The sequence below is a fragment of the Maniola hyperantus genome, chromosome 19 (assembly GCF_902806685.2).
Source record: "Maniola hyperantus chromosome 19, iAphHyp1.2, whole genome shotgun sequence".
Lineage (NCBI taxonomy): Eukaryota > Metazoa > Arthropoda > Insecta > Lepidoptera > Nymphalidae > Maniola > Maniola hyperantus.
Genome location: NC_048554.1, coordinates 6,338,180 through 6,358,439, shown reverse-complemented (window position 1 = coordinate 6,358,439; position 20,260 = coordinate 6,338,180). Strand labels below are relative to the sequence as shown.

General features: G+C 36.9%; 1 protein-coding gene and 1 long non-coding RNA gene across 2 annotated transcripts; one reads left to right on the top strand and one right to left on the bottom strand.

Moving 5' to 3' along the window:
* The first annotated feature begins 1,829 nt into the window (after window positions 1-1,829).
* LOC138403619 (uncharacterized) lies at window positions 1,830-3,116 on the top strand. The gene is made up of 3 exons (XR_011237848.1): window positions 1,830-2,021; window positions 2,347-2,543; window positions 2,948-3,116. It is a non-coding gene; the product is annotated as an uncharacterized lncRNA (long non-coding RNA).
* Window positions 3,117-5,270: 2,154 nt separating this feature from the next.
* On the bottom strand, window positions 5,271-17,499 carry LOC117991021 (uncharacterized). Its single transcript, XM_034978545.2, has 11 exons — window positions 17,372-17,499; window positions 16,748-16,842; window positions 15,692-15,834; window positions 14,357-15,190; window positions 14,097-14,269; window positions 12,909-13,937; window positions 8,560-8,717; window positions 7,696-7,829; window positions 6,786-7,619; window positions 6,529-6,701; window positions 5,271-6,340 (listed from the first exon to the last, which is right to left on the bottom strand). The coding sequence occupies exons 2-11, from the start codon at window positions 16,827-16,829 to the stop codon at window positions 5,317-5,319; spliced, it is 4,584 nt and encodes a 1,527-aa protein (XP_034834436.2). The 5' UTR covers window positions 16,830-16,842; window positions 17,372-17,499; the 3' UTR covers window positions 5,271-5,316.
* Window positions 17,500-20,260: the final 2,761 nt, after the last annotated feature.

The window sequence follows — 20,260 nt, the reverse complement described above, 5'->3', positions numbered from 1 at the left end:
CAATCCATCCACCTTTTCTTTGGTCGTCCTCTCCTCTTTTTTCCTTCCACATGCATACTTAACATTCTTCTAGTGACATGGCTTTCTTCCCTCCGCATTATATGCCCATACCATGCCAGCCTATTACCCCTCATCTTTTCTACCACTGGCGCTACTTTCAAACTACCCCTTCTATATTCATTCCTTATCTTATCCATCCTTGTCACACCACACATCCATCTCAACATTCGCATTTCAGTCGCATGTACTCTCCTTTCATCCGTCCCTTTTACCGCCCAACATTATGAACCATACAATGTGACAGGTCTAACGACTGTTTTATAGATTTTTCCCTTAAGTTTAAGGGGCATTTGCGGGTCGCATGTAACACCTGAGACCTGTCGCCATTTCATCCATCCCGCATTCATTCTATTGTTCACGTCTCGGTCAATATTACCGTCATTTTGGAAGAGCAAACCGAGGTGCCGGAAATTGGAACAAACAGGTAAGGTTATAGACCTCCACCTAGAGCAATTTCAGAGAAACTGGAGGGGCCACCGAAGTCACAGAACATAGTCCCCGAATAAGCATACATTGGTATAATAGGTACCTAATAACCCTAATTTTGATAGGGCTTAGTAAAGTAAATAAATAATGAAAATATGTTTTAAGTTTGTTAATTAAGTGTTTTAATTTTAAGAATTTTCGACATTATTTATTGTAATTTTATGACATTTGTGTATTATAATAATTAATTTAAAACAAACACAACTTATCTAAAAAAATTAAATTATCTAATTACCTATATCGGTCAATTTGACGTCACCCTAATATTAAAGGTTTCTTCCATTAAAAATTACTTCAAGGTGGGGTTACAGGTTATCGTGAACTAGGTAAATAAAGCGAAAATAATATTATGTAGCAATTTAATTTAGGTAAAATTAACATATAATAAATGTTTTTATTTGGTAAATTACAACTTATCCAATAATAAATAATCAAGCTTTTACTTTCTGTTAGGTGCTTAGACTAAACAACGACTAGATAATCCTGACCTCCTCGGCGTCAGTACAGTGGTCTTATGAGTCTGAGGTCCTGAGTTCTGCACCTGGCGGAGGAAATTTGGAAATTAATGATTTACAAATCTTGAAATGAAACTAGCTTATGCTCGCGCCTTCGTCCGCGTGGATTACACAAATTTCAAACCCTTATTTCATCCCCTTAGGGGTTGAATTTTCAAAAACACTTTCTTAGTGGATGTCCACATCATAATAGCTATCTGCATGCCAAATTTCAGCCCGATCCGTCTAGTAGTTTGAGCTGTGCGTTGATAGATCAGTCAGTCAGTCAGTCACCTTTTCCTTTTATATATTTAGGTTGATACCTACTTAGTTTTAGCTTAGTAGTGGAAAAATAAATATGAATGTGAAACATTAATTTATCATTATGTTTTTCCTTACAAGGGATAATTTCTTATCCCATGTAAGGAAAAACTAAATCATGGGTATTACTACCCATCCTCCTGAGGGGAATATGGTGTAATCTTGAGTATTTATATCCGCTAAAAATCTGTTCAGAAAAAACCTCGGCTGAAATTATTATTTAAGTAAGCACCATCTAGCAGATGTTAAGTGCACTAGATGAGAAAACAACAAGTTCGCGATGTAGTAACGCAGTAGGTAAATAGATGACGCTTTTAAAGTCACAAAGTTGGGTAGAAGCAGCCGGCTGACTTTTCCGTTGCTCACAAGATGGCATATTATGTACTTAGTTGTTTTTGTAACTTCTTACGATTTGGAAAGAGGAACAGCTGAGTTTCTAACCGGTTCTTCCTGACAGTGGAAGTGCTAAGTAGGCGTGGCACGCGTGCCACAATTAAGCGTAGTTACGTAAAACTGATCCCAGTCGCGTTCTAACATCGCGTGGAGTTGGTAGTCTCGCGACAAATTCATATTGCCCTAGCAATGTTACTGTTCCGTTTTGGAGTGTAAAAATGATAGTAGGAGAAAAAATCTTAAAAATGGAGGTGTTTCGTATCATCGGTAAGTACGATTTTCATTGTTTTCTATAAAATCTTAATTTATTTCAATTTACTAATATTTAATAGAACGGTTAGTCAAAATCAACCTTAACCAATTAAGATAAAGTTTATTTTGGATTGATTCTATTCCGAAAGTACTTCGCTCCGTGTTCGCTACTCAAGTAGTGATGTGGCCAAGTCGAATATTGAATTTATCGATTGATATCGATACAAGGATATAAATAAATAGTAACGCAATAATAATAATTTATTAATGAGTGAGACGTTGCATTGATCACTAAATAGACATCAGTAGTTCCTCTACCGTTCATTTAAAATATTTTTAGGTTTCCCAAAGATGCAAGCATCAAAGAGAAATGGATAGATGCAACGGGTAGAGTTAATTGGATGCCAACCAAATCAAGCATGATATTATGCTCTGAACATTTTTTTAGAAGTCGATTTTATAATATCAAATAAAGGATATAGATATACGAAACCTACTGCGCTTCCATCAATGAAAATCGTTAAGTTTTTTAATCAAGTAAGTAACCTTGTTTTATTTTATTGAAAATACTTGATATTATAATACAAAACAACACCACCTCTTAGTTATATTTTTGTATGAAGATTGACTGACTAAATATCAAATTTAATTCATAAACACACTAATTAATTTTTCTCCTATTCATTTTTATATAGGTACTAGATGATGCCCGCGACTTCGTCCGCGTGGATTTAGGTTTTTAAAAATCCTGTGGGAACTTTTCAACTTTCCGGGATAAAAAGTAGCCTATGTCCTTTCCCGGGATGCAAGCTATCGCTGTACCAAATTTCATCAAAAACGGTTGAACGGTTGAGCCGTGAAAAGCTAGCAGACAGACAGACACACTTTCGCATTTATAATATTAGTACGGATTTATTCTCAAAATTTAATTTTGGTTTTAGCCACAAAATGATAAATGTGGTCACTCCAGGTTCTTCAAAAAGACAAAGTGATTCGGAGATTCCTGCGTCTAATCACGTTACCGATTTGATGAAGGCAATAGTCGAAAAATATATACATAAATGTTCGCATACACCGTTTATTAAAATTAAAAATAAGACTTTCGAAACGCCAGTTTCATAACAAATATGTTTTATTTCAAGGGCAATAAATAAAATTTAACTATTTTCATACGTTGCAGTATTTATTGTGCATACTTGTAAAAGGCATGCATACATACCAGCACTTTTATTCAATTTTATAATTACCTTTTTAATTTTATTTTTGCGAATGAACAAAATAACGAGTATCTATCGATATCGATAGGTAATTCATTGAGCTACGTGGTGCGGCCTTAGCTGAGGAGGAAAAAAAATCGACCGATCACGCAAATGTCAACCATATGTTTAACGTAATTAAGTTTATAATTGCTACCACTTAGAATACCGCCATCTATGGTCAAGTAGCGGAATTAATTGGACAATTGAATCTAGTGTGACGTGAGTGTGACTATAGCTCGTAAATACGTTCTTCCGCTAAAGCAAAATAAATCTTATTTCTAGAACGTCAGGGTTTGTTTCCAAATCTGTGACGTAGGCTAGTTTTGACTAAACTTAAACGACAAATCAAATGATTTGTTTCTTTGTAGTGCAATATATGACTATCGGTATATTTGTATGAGTTTGGCGACAGCGGTTCCTATAGTAATTTTGGTGAATTGCACTTCCACTGTTCTTTCTGTTCCGTGGGTTCTTCTGTAATCCGAACCGCGGCGCAGTCATATAGATAGAGTCACAGACGATCACAAGAGACACTTATGTCTTACATGAAATAAATAATAATTTGATTTGATTTGAAAGTCACCACGAAGACAATCTACGTCGTATTCCTCGTTGCCGAAGATGACCCATTTCCATGATAGGGGATTTCTTGGGATAATGATGCGGTGGGCTCCCAAATCCTTCCGATTATTGTCAGATGTTAGTGATATGAGACCAAGGGCTTAGCGTGCTCCCCGAGGCATGGAGGAAAGGAAAAGGCCAACTTCGGACCTTCATTCGGTCACCCATCCATTTACCGACGGGAATCGACTGTCGCAGAACGCACTGTCGCAGCTAAAGTTTTGAGGTTTTTTCCATCCAAATTAATTTTTTACTATAGTCGTTAGCGTTACGCATGCAAAATCGTCTATGTATCGTCCTCTCCTCGTTAGTCTCAAAGTTCAAAGGCAGAAATAGATAGAGACATGCCCCCATTTTTCAATTTGTTAGACAAAATATTCGCGAAATAGGCTACACACTAAAAGCAAAGTATGCAACAAATGGCTTCCATAATAGGCTACTTGACACTTTTTTTAAGTTGGTCTTAAATGGTTAATATTTGTCCTATTAGATCAAAAAATTTACACTATATTTTTTTTGCGCCCTAAAAACCGTAAAACTTTAATTTAAAAATATATTTTTCTTAGACAGGTGAAAACACTGTCGGCCATGTTTGGCCGATAGATTATCTGTGCTCTGACGTCATGCATTTGTAAACAACAGCATAACCTCCATAAATAATCATTTATTGGACGAAATTAGATATGAGCCAAGTAGCCTATTCCAACATTAGGTACGTTTTCAAGTTTAGTTTTTAAATCCAGCTATATCCAGTCCGCGTAATGAAGTTAATAATAGCGCTGTCTCTGTTTGGCACAATCATTTGTAGGTACGTGACAGAGAGAGCGCTGTACTAACTTATCCGCGGAATGAGGCGCTAGTATAATAGCGCTCTCTGTTTTTGTATGGGATAAGGAACTTCATTCCGCTGATATGGTATAATAACACTTCAGTTGCAAACGCAATAGTCAAAGAGCGAAACAATCGAACAATCGATATGCATTTATCTATAGGTATCTACCTACTAATATTATATACAAGAAAGATTTGTTTGTTTGTAATCGACAAACTTTGAAACTACAGAACCGATTTTGATAATTATTTCATCATTAGAAAGCTACTTTATCCAGAAGTAATACTGGCTATATATTATGTAGGCATATTATGTACCTATATAGGTATATCAAATTTCACCTAGGTGAAGCCGGGCGGATCAGTTAGTTTGTACTTTATAAAATTTATATTTCAAAAGTACAGGATCATAATTTTCTTGAACTTTTTTATACATATTAACACCTATAATAATTTTCATAATTTTTTTAGCATTGATATAACAAGTAGGAAACAAGCAGAGATAAGTAATAAATGAAACATAAAATAAGTCATATAATTTTTATTTGCTTTTAATATTCATAGTCCGCCTTTTAATTAATATCATTTATTTGGTGAATTCAGTAGAAGTCTTTGACTTTTTCGCCTACCACAGTGTCGAAGTCTACATCTACGTCGTAACTATCTACGAAGGTAGTCCTGTCGACCATGTCGTAGTTCTTGAGTACGTATCGGTCCCAACGGGTCTTCATATCACAAATTTGTTTTTTGTGATAAATGAATACATCCACGAACTTCATGTTGGGCGTGAAGAACTTGGTGAGGTCAATATAACGGTCGAATGGGAAACCAAGAGGCATTTTGTCGAGTAGAACAGTTGACCTGAAGTCAACAAAGAGATCTTTGCGGTTCAGGTCCAAGATACCGGTGTCAACTCCATCGACTAGTCTCAACGGTGTGACAATTATGTAGAACATCATTTTCATACCACCGACCTGACCTTTGGGTAGCAGGAGCCTTGTAGGGAATCCAGTGTGGTAATTCCTGAGATCCTTAATTAACAGATCCTTTATATCGGTGATGGTGTCAATCTTCTTCCACAGATCGCGCGTCATGATGCGGTCACGAACGAGGTTGTGCATGTCATAGGAATTTCTGGTGATGGTGTTCTTGCCAGTGTTAAGTTTGTAAAGGAAGGAATCCAACTCTACGAAGTTCCAGCGGTTCATGTTGAGATCTATTAAACGACCCAGGTGATCCACCTTCGGTCCCAAGAATATTCTGACGACACTGTCGACAGCCTTGTCCGATTGAACATCAAATACGACTTTGAATGGTTGATGATTGAGTCGACGTTTACGTACGTAGAAGATCATATCAGATCTCGTCTTTTTAAATTCATCCGAGTTGAGCGTGACAGCATTGGTCATATCCATAAAGTAGTCGTCGAAGTAAGTGACAAGTTTATCAACTACAACATTATCAATCTTGACACCAGGGAAGAAGAGATCTTCATGAGTGTAGCTTGGAAGTCGCATCTTGAAGAGCTTCACGATATTATAAAAGCGTTTCTGTAGCTGGTAGAATACTGGATCACGTAGAGCGGTCTGATAGCTATCGAGTACCGAAGGCATAACGAAGTACCTAGAAAAAGCCAAATACCATAGTTTAAAGAAGATGTTTCTGATCCCGTACCTTATTGTTTAATGTAACGACGAAAAGTGTAATGCTAATCAGACACATACATATTGACTTAGTTTCAGAATCAGAATTTTAAATGAGATTATAGTTATTCTTCGGAGCAACCAGTAATATTACAAAATAAAACTTACTTGTCACTGTTAAAGTAATTAAGACCAACACAAGCTTTCATTAAAATAAGCATATAGCGGTAGGCTTCCCATTTGGGTTTATTGACGTTCATCTTTTCAACGGTACCATAAATTAAATTTCCAAGCGTCTCTATATCATCGGTTTTGCTAAGTTCTAATCTCAGGCCATTAATCTGTAAAATTATTAAAGTTGAAATTAATAGCAATTCGCTATACTATATTCACGAAATAATAAAATTATTAAAAGTATTTCATGCCTCAACAAATCCTTTGATGACAGCTTCATTGATAATCCTTTCATACTCCTGAGCAAGTTTCATAACGGCAGCGTTTTTGTCTTCATTAAACATATAGTTATTTAATCTTACAGGTAACTGCACGCCGTTATGTAGCATCATCCAGGGCCAGTATCCCTTTCTAGTTGGTTTATACATTGAGAATGTTGCAATTTCACCTAATCCATTAGACAGACGTTCCAAGTAATACCTGGCGAGAATTTGTTGATACACGTATAGAGTGAGCTCCCAGCGTCTGTGCATACGCTTGGGAATCATATCGTCCTTCATCCAGAATGGATAGTCGACGTGGAAGTAGTAGTAGTAAGTACTAAGGTCGATATCTTCAGTAAAATATCTCAGCCTGTCTTCATCATTCAGGAAGTGACGACGGTCAAAAATGTTTTCGTCGATAATGTAGATATCCTTTTCAGTTTTCTTGATACCATATAAATCGCAAAGCTTGTGATCAATAAGTCCCTTCTTCATCTTCAGCAGGTAAGCCTTTTGTATTACATCAGAGCGAACGAAGTAGTAAGGATAGATTTCGTAAGGAGGCGGGAGGATAATGCCTCTGCAATCTTCGCGGTGCCTGACCGCTACAGTGAGGGCATAAACAAACATACCCTCATTGAGGTACAGACGCATCCAGCATGCAGTCTTCATGAATGTGGTGAAATCCTTGGCGTAGTATAGCATATGGAACATCGTGATGACCTCCTTCATTTGACGATCAATATTAAGGGTAAATACTTCTCCGCGCGGCAAAAATCCGAACTTCCAGTTGTTAAGGAATACTTTGACAACATCTTGTTTCTGGAAAAATATGTGAATTTCAGAAAAAATGGGACTAAGAATTAAACAAAACCGAATTAAATTATATTTTTTTTACCGTATACAGTTCAACGTTTTCTTCAATCTTGAAGTTTTTGCCAATATCTTCTATATCCTTGTAGATGACTGGCTCCGTAACGTGATTAAGCAGCTTCAGTATCCATATTTGGCGTTGCTTTACGTCCATATTGACTGGAATAAAAAAATAGTAAGTAGACTTTTTAAATATAAGCAGATTATCTGTGATATAAGTAATATCTATTTCAATTATCCCAGGAATTATAGTCAGGTTAGGTTAACTTAGGAATTTAAAAAATAAGTGAAATTGTGAAATTATATGACCCGAGATGAATACCTACCTAATACTTTAAAAAAGTTGACAGTCAGACAGACAAAACTTGAAACTATGAAATAACCGAGTTTTTTGGATTTTAAATTTCATCCCAAGGTGCTGGAATGACGAACTCGCACCAGAAGGCAACCGACGGTATCAAACGAGTCGCAGAGAGCCGCTGGATTCAGGCGGCACAAGACCGTGGCGTGTGGAAATCCTACAAGGGAGCCATCCAGCCGTGGACGTCTATCGGTTAACAAACAGCTTAAAAAAAGTAACATTTGTTTAGTTTTTACATCTATGGGCACTCCGAGCACTTGAAGTTTTAACCCATACTTACTAAAATAGCTAAACGTGCCTAAAAAGTTTTGGGATTTAATAAATCGTGCGGAAAACAAATAATTTGATGACTGCTAATGGGATAGGTTATAATATTAAAGCGAGCGGTGTTCAAATATGTTTTCGAAAAATTAACATATCTGGCGATGATCTTTGTACTAGTAATTCAGTTTTCTTGAAACCTAAAATTTGAATTTATTTTCACTCGTTTAAATAGACGCCAAAAGTTTTCATTTCAAAAAGTCTTACCGAAAGTATGGTCGTCGTACACCGCATGGGCTGCGGCCATGGCCGCGAGCCCTAACACCACACATAGTATCGTCTTCATCGCCCACAGTTCGATCCTAACTGTGACGCCTTGTTCACTTTCAGCCAAATTTATACTCAACATTCCTGACCGCTCTGACCTGCCTTAATTTAAACTTTTGCATACATTGTTTCAATGATAAGTGCAATCCTGTTGTTTAATACTCTCAAATTGTTATAGGTGAAAAGTTATCGTGTAATGCTGGTGAAAGTCGCACGTTAAAAAAAGTTCAATAATAACTTTTTATCTTGGCAATTTTGTATTATAAGTTTAATAAACAAGGTCTTCACAAATAAACAGAATAGGTTAATAATTATTCTAGAAAAAAGATTAGGTATGCAAGTCCTTTCAATCTGATATTTTTAAGTGATATTGTGAAAATGGAGATAATAAAAAAATTACCCGGCTGAGTTTATTGTGGGCTAGTAGAGTGTACCCAAGGCGCGTTTGGAACCCTCCTAGCTTTAGTAAGTTTACGTAATTAATTATCACCATTACATAAATCTTAATATTTAAAATGAAAACCTGCCTGACTGACTGATTTATTAACACACAGCTCAAACTACTGGACCGATCGGGCTGAAATTTGGCATGCAGATAGCTATTATGATGTAGACATCCGCTAGAAATCCGCTAATTCAACCCCTAAGAGGGTAAAATAGAGGTTTGAAATTTGTGTAGTCCACGCGGACAAAATCTTGTTTACCTACTTGTGCTATAAGACATTTATTTTGTCGAGTACTTTCACGATTTTAGGTCAACAGGAAGTAAGAGATCGATTCCCCTGACGGGTGTTGACAACGAAATAATTCTATAAGAGTTCCTTTTTTTCGCTGGAGATACGGAACCCTATTAAAATAAAAATAAATAAAGCTTCGTGATTGTTCTTGGGGTTTAATGAAGGTACAATACCGATTCAGGTCATTGGTCAGGAAGCGGGTGGCTGAAGAAGACGAACGTTGTTTTGTCGTGTTTGTTTTGTTGTACGATGGTCTCATACTATATATAGGCTCATGAATTCGATTAGATTGATATTTACCAATCAGTACCCTTATTATAAATGCGAAAGTGTGTTTGTTTGTTGGTTTGTGCTTCAATCACGTCGCTACGGTGCAACGGATTTACGTGATTTTTTGCATGGATATTAGATAAATACCTGGAGAGTGACATAGGCTTATTTTTATCCCGGAAAATCAAAGAGTTCCCACGGGATTCTTAGATAACCGAATTCCACGCGGACAAAGTCGCCGGCATCAGCTAGTAATAAATAATTTATTTACCTTATAGGCGCTTGCGATTCGGGTAAGACCAGGTAAGACGTAGCTGCATGGGTTGAGGTGAGCTTGAACTCCCAAGCGTAGTGTCGAGTGCCGCGTTTCGGTCTTATAAATAGCTTCCAGGTTCGATTCCCGGCAAGGACTATTTGGAGGTTTAACATTATTTCTCGACTAGCAACCCGCCCCGGCTTCGGGTAGCTTATTATAATTTTCGTGGCATCTCTAATTAAAAAAATAGCCTATGTCACTCAGGAATAATGTAGCTTTCTGTTGGTGAAAGAATTTTCAAAATCGGTGCAGTGGTTCTAGAGATACGCCCTACAAACAAACTTACACACATTACTTTATAATATTATTACGTAGGTATACCTAGATAGTATAGATAACTATACTATCTAGGTATACCTACTTAATAATTATACTTATTAACTATATTAGTATACCTATAGTATATTATATAATATAGATTGGTTCTGGTCTAGTCTGGTGCGAACTTTGGTCGTCACTAGTAACCACACTGCCGGCAAAGCTGTGCCGCCAAACAATTTATCGTTCCAGGACGATGTTGCATAGAAACCATACCCCTTCCAAGTTAGCCCGCAATGTTAGACTGCATCATCGATCACTTAGCACCAAGTGAGATCTCAGTCAGGAACTAACTTGTATTTGAAAAAAAAATCGGGCAAGTGCGAGTCGGACTAGCACACAAAGCGTTCGGTTTTCCGGACCACCTTACAAGAAATAACACTTTTTAATTTTTCTTGTAAATCAATCAATCAATCAGCCTGTTGGACGGTTTTCGGATTTTTCTCACTGACAAAATTCATGATTCTAGATCAACGGGTAGTAAGTACTTACTATTTAGTTTTTGATTCCCTTGACGAGTCTCGAAAGACACGACAGACAGGCAGACAGCGAAGTGATAAGAGTTCATATTTTCTCTGGGGGTACGGAACCCTAAAAATTACTTAATAAATAAAGAGCTGGTCATCATCTGTGTTGGAGGCGGTCATCATCTATGGTATGAATCACATCCTACATTCTGGGATCCGTGGCATTAATTCTACTTAATAAAATTAAAAATTTGGTTTTGGCCCTTCTTTCACAGCTTGTGACACTGTTTTCTATCCAAGGTCAACATTTTCTTTGCTTTCATCTTTTATTTATTAATATACTAGATGATGCCCGCGACTTTGTCTGCATGGATTTAGGTTTTTTTAAAATCTCGTGGGAACTCTTTGATTTTCCGGGATAAAAAGTTGCCTATGTTAATTTCCGGGATGTAAGCTACTTCAGTGCCTTTCATATAAATCGGTTAAACGGATAGGCCTTCAAGAATCCCGTGCGAACTCTTTGATTTTCCGGGATAAAATGTTGCCTATGTTAGTTTCCGGGATGTAAGCTACTTCTGTACCTTTCACATAAATCGGTTAAACGGATAGGCCTTTAAGAATCCCGTCGGAACTCTTTGATTTTCCGGTACGAAAAGAAGCCTATGTCCGTCCCCGACATGTAAGCTGACTCTCTGTACCAAATTTCATCAAAATCGGTACAACTATTGGACCGTGAAAAGCTAGCAGACAGACAGATAGACAAACACGCTTTCGAATTCATAATATTGGTATATATATTCCTATCGAGAGCAGGATGCTGCTTTAGCCCAATAAATCCCAGTCAAGGCAACCCAATAAAGATGAATTGGGTTTTAGCAGTAGGTAAGTAGGTATATGTATTTTTCTTAATACGCTCTATAAAGTCATAGATTAAGAAATTTTTTTAACTTTGTTCATCCGAGTACATATGTAGGTACCTACAATCTATGTTATTATTGCAAAATGATTTGCTAATGCCATTCACTGCTAAGTCTTAACTTTGGTACCTGGAACATGCTTTAGCATCACTTAGAGTCTTTTCAGAGTCTTAAGTTGTTTACAATAAAACTAGCTTATTCGCGCGACTTCGTCTGTGGGGACTACACAAATTTCAAACCCCTATTATTTCAAACCCCTATTTTACCCCCTTAGGGGTTGAATTTTCAAAAATCCTTTCTTAGCGGATGTCTACGTCATAATAGCTATCAGCATGCCAAATTTCAGCCCAATCCGTCCAGTAGTTTGAGCTGTGCGTTGATAGATCAGTCAGTCACTCAGTCACCTTTTCGTTTTATATATTTAGATAATTAAATAATTCCATCATTGGAAATTAGGCCTATTGTATACCTCATATTGAAATGATTTGTAGAAATAACAAGACAATAACATACATAACAACATATTTAACCCTCAATATTCATCATCATCATCAACTCATTGCCGACTCCCATCCCATTTTTAAGGTTCCGTACCTCAAAAGAAAAAACGGAACCCTTATAGGATCACTTTGATGTCTGTCTGTCGGTCTGTCAAGAAACCTACAGGGTACCTACTTTCTGTTGACTTAGAATCATGAAATTTGGCTAGTACGTAAGTCTTATAGCAGACATAAGGGGAAAAATCTGAAAACCGTGAATTTAGCGTTACATCACACAACAAAAAATTAAATTGTGGTCATAAACTAATAACTAGTATTTTCAATTTTCGAAATAAGATAACTATTATCAAGTGGGGTATCATATGAAAGGACTTCACCTGTGCATTCTGAAACAGATTTTTATTTATATGCATCATATTTTTTAAATTATCGTGCAAAATGTTGAAAAACTTCGACTGTACTACGAAATCCTCGGTGCGAGAGCCTGACTCGACTTGGCCGGTTTTTTTAACAAGGCTATCAGCACTTTTTAAATAATATGTAAACCAGCAATCATAATAGAATATTATTATTAGTTACTTGCTTAATTTAACTGTTACTGTATTTTATACTACTTAATTAGAAAGGATTTTAATAAAGAAATAAACAAAAATGTGCAATAAATAATTCATTTTATTAATATATAACATTCATTGCCTTTTAACATATATGTAGGTGTACATAAATCACGTAATTGTATCTAAGTCTCATCATCAGCCACTTACACGTCGAAGATATTAACGTCTCTATCTACTTTGGTGTTAACATCTACGTCAGTAAAGTAGCTGTCGTTAATTATTACGGGGGTCTTGTCAAGTAAGTCGTAATTTTTAAGAACGTAACGGTTCCAGCGAGTCCACATGTCGCTGACCTGTGGCTTGTGGAAGATTATAACGTCAACGAATCTCATATTAGGTGTGAAGAACTTGGAAGTGTCAATATGGCGATCTAATGGGAATCCAAGAGGCATCTTGTCAAGTAACACAGTGGACCTGAAGTCTACAAAGAGATCTTTGCGGTTTATGTCGAGTATTGAAGTGTCAACGTTGTCAACCATCCTCAACGGGGTGATTATAACATAGAGCATCATCTTCATTCCTCCAATGCAACCTTTAGGTAGAAGCAGCCTAGTTGGGAAGCCAGTGTGGTAGTTTCTGAGGTCTTTCCTTAACAGATCCCTCATGTCGGTCATACCAGCAATCTTCTTCCATAGGTCATGAGTCATTGTGCGATCACGTACAAGGTTGTGCATGTCAATGGAGTTTCTGACAATGGTGTTCTTTCCAGCAGTAAGTTTGTAAAGGAACGAATCCAACTCGACGAAGTTCCATCGGTTTTTGTTAATATCGATCAAGCGGCCCAAATGGTCTTCTTTCGGTCCCAAAAACACTCGCACTACAGAGTCGACTGTTTTGTCAGATAAGATATCTAAGGTGACTTTGAAAGGTTGATGATTCAGACGGCGTTTGCGTACATAGAATATCATATCAGATGTAGTTTTCTTGAGTTCATCATCAGTGTAGGTAACTGCATTGGTCATATCCATAAAGTAATCATCGAAGTAAGTGACAAGTTTATCAACTACAACGTTGTCAATTTTAACTCCAGGGAAGTAGACATCTTCATGAGTGTAGCTTGAAAGACGACTTTTAAAGAGCATCAAGAAATAGACCAGACGTTTTTGCAGTTGGTAGAATACTGGATCACGGAGAGCAGTTTGATAGTTGTCTAATACGGAAGGTACAACGAAGTATCTGAAATTGAAATAAGATAAATATTTTTAATTACCTATTTTTATGAATGCCTTTAAACTCAATCTCAATAAAAATTATTATTGATTAATTTTTTGTGGGATGAACGTACAAACATATAAATAGACAAATTATTAGAATTTTATAATAGTAGAGGCTTACTTGTCAGAATTCAAGGTATTTAGACCAACTACAGCTTTCATCATTACTAGGAGATAGCGGTAAGCATATACTTGTAGTTTTGTCACATCGGTCTTTTCAATAGTTCCATACACAAGCTTTCCGAGATATTCGATATCTGCACTCTTAGTCAGTTCGAACCTAATACCATTTATCTGGATAAGTATAAGAAAAAAAAATCAGTTAAAAATACAAAAAATATTATTAAACTCATAAATATTATTTTTTGCTAAGTAACTCACCTCTATGAATCCCTTGATAATGGCATCAGTAATAATTCTTTCATAATCTGCAACTAATTTAGCAACAGCAATATCTTTGTCACTGACAAATGCTTGGTTGTTAAACCTCACAGGCAGTTGAACTCCGTTGTGAAGGATCATCCATGGCCAGTAACCTTTACGAATAGGTTTTTGCCACGTCAGATAGTCGATGTCGCCGAGACCATTGGAAAGGCGCTCTAGATAGTACCTTGCGAGAATCTGTTGGTACACATAGAAAGTAAGTTCCCAACGCCTGATCATAAACTTGTTGGTCACGTCATTTTTCATCCAGAATGGGTAGTCCACGTGGAAGTAATAATAGTAGGTATTAAGGCCAATATCTTCTGTGAAATATCTGAGTCTATCTTCGTCATTTAAGTGAACGCGGTGATCGAAGACATTTTCATCAATTATGTAGATGTCCTTGTCAGTTTTTTTGATACCGTAGAAGTCAGTCAAATGGGTATCGAGAAGGCCTTTCTTCATCTTGAGTAAGTAAGCTTTTTGAATGACATCAGCTCGGACGAAAAAGTAAGGATAGATTTCATAAGGTGGAGGAAGTATGATGCCTTTGCAGTCATCGCGATGTCTGACCGCTACAGTAAGAGCATACACAAACATGCCCTCGTTCAAGTGAAGACGCATCCAACAAGCAGTCTTAATAAATGTGGCGAAGTCCTTAGCGTAGTACAGCATATGGAACATCGTTATGACCTCCTTCATTTGACGGTCGACGTGCAGTGTGAACACTTCTCCGCGGGGAAGGAAACCAACCTTCCAATTGTCAAGGAAAGTTTTCACCACAACCTGTTTCTGTAAACAAAAAAAAGTAAGGAGTATTGAGTATCATCACGATCAAGCCATCGCCGGCTCACTACAGAGCACGGGTCTTCTCTCAGAGTGAGAAGGATTTGGCCATAGTCTACCACGCTGGCCATCAGTGGATTGGTAGACTTCACACACCTTTGAGAACATTATGAGAACTCTCAGGCATGCAGGTCTCCTCACGATATTTTCCTTCCCCGTTAAAGCATATAGTGATATTTAACTACTTAAAACGCACATAACTCCGAAAAGTTAGAGGTGCGTGCTCGGGATCGAACCCTCGACCTCCGATTAGAAGGCGGACGTCCTAACCACTAGACTATTACAGCTTTTTTGAGTATGCCCATTTGAAAATATTTTGTACCTATGGTACGCGGCAGGTCATGATGGCAATCGGGGTATGAGGCGGGGGGACGCCCCGCACACCTTAATTGGCATCACAATCTGTCGCGTACTATACATAAGATTTTAATCTAAAGTTAAACTTACCGTGTATAATTCAACGTTATCTTCAATCTTAAAGTTTTTGCCAATGTCTTCGATCTCTTTGTACATGACTGGACTCCTGATATTGTTCAAAAGCTTTAAAATGAAGAACTGTTTTTCCTTAATATCCATTGTGTCTACTTTACCTGTTAAAAAAAGTTAAATGTTAAATGTATTAAATATTGGATTGTTCATATTTCGGAAGTTAGGTGTAATATATAAAAAGGGTATATGTATATAGTATATACGGGAAATGGCTGGATGAGGAAGGCTGAGGACCGGGTGTGGTGGCACTCTTTAGGGAAGGCCTATGTCCAACAGTGGACGCCCACAGGCTGATGATGATGATGATGATGATGATATATTATATAATAATACTCATATTTTAAATGCGAAAGTGTATTTATTTGTGTGTTGGTTTATTATTTTGTCCTTCAATCACGCCGCAACAGATCAGAGTGATTTCTTGCATAGAAATAGTTATAAGGCTGGAGAGTGACATAGGCTTCTTTTTATCCCGGAAAACCGAAGATTTTCCGCGGGATTTTGAAAATTTATCCACGCGGATGAAGTCGCGAGCAACTGCTTGTATGGAATAAAATTCTAAATGGTGTCTATAAAAAAATCTAATTAGGTAAGTCACACCCAAAAAAGAAAATTGTGATATGGGAGTTGATAATAAATGGTTATTGGGACTATTTGACATTCGGAGCGGTGATAGCCTCCTGGTTAAGATGTTTACCTTCTATTCAGCGGGTTGGGGGTTCGATCCCGGTCACGCACATCTAACTTATCAAAACTATGTGCATTTTAAACAATAAAATACACTTGCTTTAACAGTGAAGGAAAACATCGTGATGTAACCCGCATACCTGAGAGTTCTTCACAATGTTCTCAAAGATGTGCTAATCCGCACTTGTCCAGTGTGGTAGATTATGGCTAAACCCTTGTCATTTTAAGAGGAGATCCGTTCTCAGTAGTGAGCCAGTGATAGGTTGATGATAATAATGATAATGATGGTAATGATTTTTAGTCGCTTTGCTTTACTGTCGATCTTACCAAGTAGTGTGCCATCTGCGACATCTGGTCGTGCCGCGGCCAGGGCGGCCAGCCCTAGCACCAAACACAGAACCGCCTTCATCCTTGCCGAGTCTCTGCCAAATTGTGATAGAAAATTAATACCTGACCTTATATATATACTTAAATACTTGACCGCAATTGACCTCATTTATTTTGTAACCATACTATTTTTTAAAGATTAATGCTACCTACAAATATATGGGAGCTGATAAGGTATCGTCAAACAACAACTCGAAGACCAATTAATGGATGTCTATAGCTATGTTTCCCTTAAATCTCTCCTAACAGATAGTCATTACCATGTGATAACTAGCTGATGCCCGCGACGTCGTCCGTGTGGAATTAGGTTTTAAAAAATCCCGTGGTAACTCTTTGATTTTCCGGGATAAAAAGTAGCCTATGTCACTCTCCAGGTCTTTATACCCGTGTAAAAAATCACGTTAATCCGTTGCACCGTTGCGACGTGATTGAAGGACAAACCAACAAACTAATAAACCAACAAACAAATACACTTTCGCATTTATAATAAGGGTACTGATTATAATAAGGGTACTGCTATAATGCGTAGATGGCTGTGGTAGGTAGGTAGGTATTCTTTCTTACCGCAATCCAATATTTCTTCTAATAAATTTAATAAAAAGTTACTTTTAAGGGGAGTCCAGTACAACCTTCGATTTCCTTCAATTTGAAAATTCAAATCATCAAAATTTTAGTAGTCATCGCGTTAAATTAGGTTGTAAGGACAACAAAAAACAACACAAACCACAAAGGAAAGGAATAACATAATAAAATAAAAATGTTCCCCTTTATTAGAAAGATAATTTATAGGCTTTAATAAACAACTAACAGAAAGCCAAGCGAATATTTTTTTCTATATGTTTCAATATTATGTTTTTTTTGATAATAATTGCACAAGGTGAAAAAATTACAATAACATAATATACACTTCATGTATCATTATATTATTTAATTTGCAACATTGTAAGAAAGAAAGTAATCGAAGTGATAATAAAAGAATACTTTTTTATCTACTTACCAAGTTTTGTAAATATTTATGCATATAATTACACACTTTAATACGTCAGTACTATTATATATTCTGTGCTTTAACATCGATTCATCCATACTTAATATTATAAATGCGAAAGTGTGTCTGTCTGTCTGTCTGTCTGCTAGCTTTTCACGGCCTAACCGTTCAACCGATTTTGATGAATTTTAGTACAGAGTTAGCTTATATCCCGGGGAAGGACATAGGCTACTTTGTATCCCGGAAAATTAAAGACTTCCCACGGGATTCTAAAAACCTAATCCACGCGGACGAAGTCGCGGGCATCATCTAGTATAAGATAAAGTGTGTGCAGTGCACATCACAAATCCCAATTTTCGGTATAATTAGCTCCTTAGCCTAGTGGTTAAGACGTTCGTCTCTTATTCAGGAGTTCGATCCCGTGCACGAACCTCTAACTTCTTGAAACTCTGTGCGTTTGAAACAATTCTTAACTTCTTTTAATAGTGAAGGAAAACGTCGTGAGAAGGCCTGAGAGTTCTCAATAATGTTCTCAAAGGTGTTGAAGTCAGCCAATCCATACTAGGTCAGCGTGGGGTAGACTATGGCCAAATCATCATTCTGAGGGGAGAACCATGCTCAGTAGTGAGCCGGCGATGGGTTGTTGATGATAATGGATCTAATAATCTAATTGTAATGAGAACTAAACCAAACTGAGAATGTTTGTAGGTACCTACACAAAAATTAAGTGCAAAAATATGCTCCAGCATGTCGAGGTTTTAGGTAGAAAACATTCTAAGAGCTTATTCGTGTAGTCCTATGCGAATTAAGCCACTGTCGCTCATGTCAAATTAGCTATCCCACAGAATCTCCAACCTTTTTTGATGCATAAAAAATAACAATTAACAAGTTAGAATTTACAATTACTATGTGACACGGGATTAAAATTATCCTCGGTTGATAAAAACAAAAACCTGAATACTGTAGATATCATTAATTTTTTTTCTTAAATCTAAGTAATTGGTTTTTATGTAAAAGCATAAAATAAAAATCGTCACGGATTTACGTTTCAATATAAAAATAAAGAAGAAAAAACCGGCCAAGTGCGAGTCAGACTCGCGCACTGAGGATTCCGTACTACAGTCGTATTTTATCGACATTTTTCACGATAAATCAAAAACTATTATGCCTAAAATAAATAAAAATCTGTTTTAGAATATATACAGGTAAAGCCCTTTCATATGATACCCTACTTGGTATAACAATCTTACATTGAAAGTCGAAAATAGCAATATTTGTTCATGAACACATTTAAATTTTTTTTCTTGTGATGTAACCACAAATTCACGGTTTTCAGATGTTTCCCCTAATGTCTGCTATAAGACCTACCTACCTGCCAAATTTAATGATTCTAGGTCAATGGGAAGTACCCTCTTAGCAGGCTGCTGGACTATAACAAATTGCTACGATTTGCTTTCAAAGAGCATAAATCACTGATAAAAAGCGTTGGTTGTTCAATAATAATTCTGGCTTGCAGTACATCTGTCCATTTGACACCGGTCCAATTTACACACTCTTGCTCTCTCGGGAGCTGCAGCTCAATTCCCCTCGCTTTCGCAGTTCTACATTTTGCCTGAACACATTTCAACCTACGTAAAATGTAGGAATGCTTTCCAAGTTCAAACTAAGTAGGTACATTATGATTTTATAAGATTTTTGTGTTTCGTCTGTGAAAACTATAAGTAACTTTACCTTTTATCTTTTGTGAAAAATCTACTAAGGTTTCTTTAAAAATTACAGAGTACAGTGCTCGCAAAGCAAGTAGTCCAATTTGAACACGACGCGCTGCAGTGTACAATGCAGCATCAAAATAAATTCGTATGAGTCTGCATATTTTAATTGTGCATTCACTGCGCATTGTAGAAAAACAGAATACGCGGCAGAAAATAATGTCCATCGATCTTTAGAAGGAGATAGCGGTTTTATAGAGCATTGTCTCTGTCGTTGAGACCGACAAAACGTCAAATAGGTATGAGTGACAGAGACAACGCTCTACAAAAGTCGAAATGTCATTCTAAAGGCCGATGTACATTACTTTCTGCCGCGTACTGTTTTCTTGTCCAATTATGTGAATGGAAGTAATATATAAAATAATCGTCGGATTTGTAAAGGTGATTAAGGTGACATAGCAATTTCGGACATTGCACTCGCAAAGTTATCGGTTCGCCCGCCCTTATCGTCAGTGTTAAAGGTCTCTGCTTGCATCTTGGGGTGATGTAAACGCATTCCAGTACCTATTGTTTTCTTTATAATCTTACAACATAGTATTAAGTAGGTAGGTATTCATACTTTTTCATAACTAAAATAAACTAGCTGATTCCCGCGACTTCGTTTGCGTGGGTTTTGTTTTTATAAATCTTGTAGGTAGGTACCTAGTCCTCGCGGACAAAGTCAAGCTATCTCTGTATAAAATTTTATTAAAATCG